Source organism: Neophocaena asiaeorientalis, unplaced genomic scaffold (genome assembly GCF_003031525.2).
Source record: "Neophocaena asiaeorientalis asiaeorientalis breed wild unplaced genomic scaffold, Neophocaena_asiaeorientalis_V1.1 scaffold240, whole genome shotgun sequence".
NCBI lineage: Eukaryota > Metazoa > Chordata > Mammalia > Artiodactyla > Phocoenidae > Neophocaena > Neophocaena asiaeorientalis.
Window position 1 is genome coordinate 3,784,328 of NW_020185331.1, and position 4,079 is coordinate 3,788,406.

Below are 4,079 nucleotides of genomic sequence, written 5' to 3' on the forward strand. Positions count from 1 at the left end.
GGGGCGGGGAGAGAATGGGGAGGAGGAGGGGAAAGGGCCGGCCGGGCTGGAGCCGGTCAGGGCGAGCTGGAGCGGGGCCAGCGTGCGTGCGCCGGCTGCTTGGGACGTGGTCGCCGAGAGAATGCGCCCCGGGGTGCACTCCGGGACCCTGGGGCGAGTGGGCTGCAGCTGTCCCGGACTTGGATTGTCAGACAAACTTTTTTTTCTTTTTCTTTTTTTCTGGTGGTGGTGACTTCCAAAACTGGGAATAATTCTGAAAAAAAAAGCTTGGCTGTAGAGCTGCTGCTCTGCTCTACCCCTCTGCTCCTCCTTCCTCCGTTTCTGCTTTTCTTCCCTTTGGACTTGTTTTTCCCCCCTTGGTTCTAAACAGCTTTCCCCGCCCTGAACTTTAATGCGTTTAATTTGGTCCGCGCTGTGGGGAGCATTTCCTAGGGAGATACATTTAATTTCGGAATTTCTAATCCCCTCCCTCAGAGCCCCGGCCCTGGCTCCCCTTGCCGCTCCCCGGGAGGTGGAAGGAGTGGAAGGAGGAAGGTTGGCCCAGGCCACCAGGGAGGGGCTTGGCTGGGATGCTCTCCGGGCCCCCACCAGGCGCCCCCCCTCCCCCACCCCCTCGCGGCCCAGCCGCCTTCCTCAACTGCTCCAGGTCAGGCGCCTGGGGTCCCAGGTCAGGGCCCTGCCTGCAGAGAGTAGGCAGCCAAGCCTCAGCTTTTCCTCGCCAGGGTAGAAAGCACTGGGCCAGGGAATGGGAAAACGGAAAAGGAGCAGAAGGGTCGGGCAGGGAGAGGGTGCAATCGGGGGCACCGGAAAGGGTTTACCGAGCACTTCATGCACAGCCTGCACAGAAATGCATTTGGGAGCTCAGGGTGCTAGTCGCTCTTGGCTTGCTTGGGGTGACTTTGCGTGTGTATACTGTGGAGGAGGAGAGAGAAGCTCAATGGCGACCAAGGCCTCCCGGACACCTACACCCGACAAAGCACACGGGAGACAACTGGAGAGCCTGGCAGCCGGAGATCGTTAGAGAGGAAGGAGGCAAGGGCGGGGGTGCCCGGCGCCAGGCAAGCCTGGCAGGGAAGGGAGCGGAGAAGGTGAAGGAGCGGAGATCCACAAGGAAGATTTATTGGGCAGATCAGATGCACAGAGGCAGCTAATGAAGCAAATCGCGAGATGGGTATCAGAGCAACTCCCCAAAAGTTTATTTGCCTTTAAATTTCCGCAGCGAGGCGGGCGCCTTGTTTGAAGTGTAAATGCCCCTAGGTTGGGGGGTGGAAGGGCTGCTTTGAAAACACCAGAGAGAAAAGGTTCATTTAGAGGCAGACGGGAAAAGCAACCAACCCTGACAGGTCGGAGCCCGGGTTGTGTTTGGGGTTGGGTTGTTTTCTTTCTTTCTCTTTCTTTTCCTCTTTCCTCTTCTTTCTTCTTTCCTTTTTTCCTTTCTGGCTTTTTTCTCCTCTACTAAGACTATAGGAGAAAAAAGGGAAGAACAGGAAAGGGAGCATCAGAGGGAGAGGCCAGCACCTCTGGAGAGAAATCTGTAGGCCAGCCCTTCAGGCTGGAACCCTGGGAGAAGGCTGAGTCTTGGCTAAAAGGGTTTCTAATCATCGGGGAGTATTGCTCTTTGATTTTCTAGACACTTGAACAGGCTGGAGCCAAGGAGGAAGCTGCCAGGGGCTGGCTTTGTGGGAGGGTGGATGTCCAGCTAATGCAGTGCTGAGGAAAGTGTCCCAGGAGCAGGGGGAGTGGGGTTCTGGAATCTCAGGGGCTACCTGGGAATTGGACTATCATAGAAGTGTCTTTACTCCTCATGGGGTACGTGTGTCGTATAGGTGTGTGAGTGCAACTTCCAGCACACTTTGTGCACTAAGTCCTCTTCTTTACAAGACATGAAAATCCCTCTTTCTTAGTATGTAAAAAATGCCTGTTGTCTGCACCCACACTTCTTCGTAGTATGTGTAACCTAGGGACATGTCTAGCTGATTCTAGAAAAATCTGAGTCTGTGTGTGGAGAGGGGTCCTGCCCACAGTCCAGTTTTTCCAAGAGTTCAGACTCCCTAAGACAACGTCCTAGACCAACATAGGGAGACCTGGAGCAAAGGGCTCCTTCGGTTCTGAGCACCTCTCAGTAAGGACCCTTCCTCGATGTGGCCCCCTCATCCCAATACTGGGTTAATTACCTCCCTGAAAGAAGCCCAAGGCTGTACCAGCTAATAACACCTGAGAGCCCTTTGCTCCCAGGCCCGGGAGCCTTTTCGTTTAGGCTGCCCGGAACTGTTTTCCTTTTTCGCTCCCCACACCAAGTTAGTGCGTGTTCGTGGGGTTGTGAGGCCAAAGCAAACCCGGGAGCGCCATCTGCAGGTCTCGAGAGGAAGAGACTGACCTTTGGGGCTGGACCCTGCGCCTTCCACCTCCAGCCCGAGGGAACCAGCTTGGCTGCCCAAAGGAAGTGGGGGTGAGGGCTGGGAGGGAGGGGGCAGGGGGGGATTTTTCCTCCCAGAAGTTACTTCGCAGGTGGATTAAGCGGATTGGGCTCCGGAGGATCCAGGAAGGAGAGCAAATGACAGGATCCCAGTGGATCCGGCCTCCTAAAGAGTGGGAAGCTCGGAACCCTGTCGGGCTGAACCTGGCCCGAACCCCACCCGAGGATGAAGGGCGCTCTGAAAACCCAGGTGCAAGAGGCCCTGTAGGCGTTTCCTCCTGCCTGAGTTGAGCGGGTTCGGCCCCCAACCTAGCTGCCGCCTGGGCGCTGGCCAGAGGGACAGCGGCGCGAGTTCGCGGCGCTTCTGCGGGCGCCAGGGTCGGCAGGCAGGGGCTAGAGTCTCCTCGAGTACCGGCTGCAAGAGCGCAGCGCCGGCTTCCCTCAGCCGCCCTTTCGCAGACCCAGAAAGGGGAGGAGGCGGGAGCGAAGGAGGGAGAGTTAAAACATCAGCTGAAGTGCCAAGATGATTTATGAGACGAGGGAAAATATTTCATAAAGATCTCCCGGATATTCTGTACTTAACCAGTTAGGAGACAAAGGGCTTCTCCTGCCTGGTGCGTGCGAGCGGACCTGAGCGAGCGAGGGAGCGAGTGCGGAGGAGGGCTGCGGAGGCTGGACCAGCTGCTCCGGCAGGAGCGGGTCCGGGCAGAGCGCGCTGCGCCTCCTGCGCTTGCTCTGGATCCGCCGAGCTGGCAGCGGGCGGCGCTCAGCCTTGTTCGCAGCCTCTTCTCCCCAGCCGGGGAGAGCGAGCCGAGCCTCGGTCTCCCGCGTCCTCAGCCGTCAGCGGCCAGTCGTTCTGCACTGTCTCCCCAAGCCCCCTCCCCGGCCACCCGAGGGTCCAGGAGCCAAGTCCCCGGGCTCTCGCACCGTCCGTTGGGTCCCACTGAGGCAGGTGGGTCCCCGCCGGAGGTCTCGATTCTAAACCGAGCGTTCTGGGCTGTCCAGACCCCGTTAGGCAAGGGGACGAGGGAAGCCCTGCGCGCAGCCGTGCGTGGGACGAGAGAGGAAAAACCGCCGGACACTTTGCCCCGGAATGAGAACTGGGGGTAATGTGGGTGGGGAGTTACCTCAGGAGGGACAGACGAAAGGGAAGGACCAGAGAGAGGAAGGAAGAACCAGGGGGAACGGAAGGGAACTGAGAGCTGAGAGTAGGGGAGATAGGAGTAGGGTTGCGGACCGAGCTCGGGGCCCCGTGGCTCATGCGGGCACTGGCCAGTGGATGGCAGGGCTGGGTGAGTTGGGACTTCGAGCCGGCTTCCGAGCGTGGCGCGTTCTGCGACCCTCTGTCGTTGCCTGAATATTCATTAGACTGGCCGCTCTTTATCCTTATCTAACGTTTATCTTATCGGCGAGTTTCGTTTCTCAAAAAAAAAAAATCACAGAGTGGTGGAATCTATTGCCTTTGTCTGACAAGTCATCCATCTCCCAGCGCGGGGAGAGGGAGGGGGTCTGGAGGGGGCTTTGCAGCTTTTAGAGAGACACACACCGGGAGCCGAGGCTCCAGTCTCCGGCCGAGTCTTCTCGCAAACGCAACCCACCTGGGGCCAGTCCAGTGCTGCCGGCGTCCCTCGGCTCCCTCCCTTTTTCCCTCCCTCCCGGCCCT

General features: G+C 58.4%; 1 protein-coding gene across 4 annotated transcripts in view; it reads left to right on the forward strand.

Annotated features, from left to right (window-relative positions):
• The first annotated feature begins 3,292 nt into the window (after window positions 1-3,292).
• Window positions 3,293-4,079, forward strand: part of PAX2 (paired box 2) — a 79,978-nt gene continuing 79,191 nt past the window's right edge. For all 4 annotated transcript variants that reach the window (XM_024735035.1, XM_024735037.1, XM_024735036.1 and 1 more), the window contains exon 1: window positions 3,293-3,708. In XM_024735035.1, coding sequence (XP_024590803.1) covers window positions 3,510-3,708 — 199 coding nt within the window. In that variant the 5' untranslated portion in view covers window positions 3,293-3,509. The remainder of the gene's footprint in view (window positions 3,709-4,079) is intronic.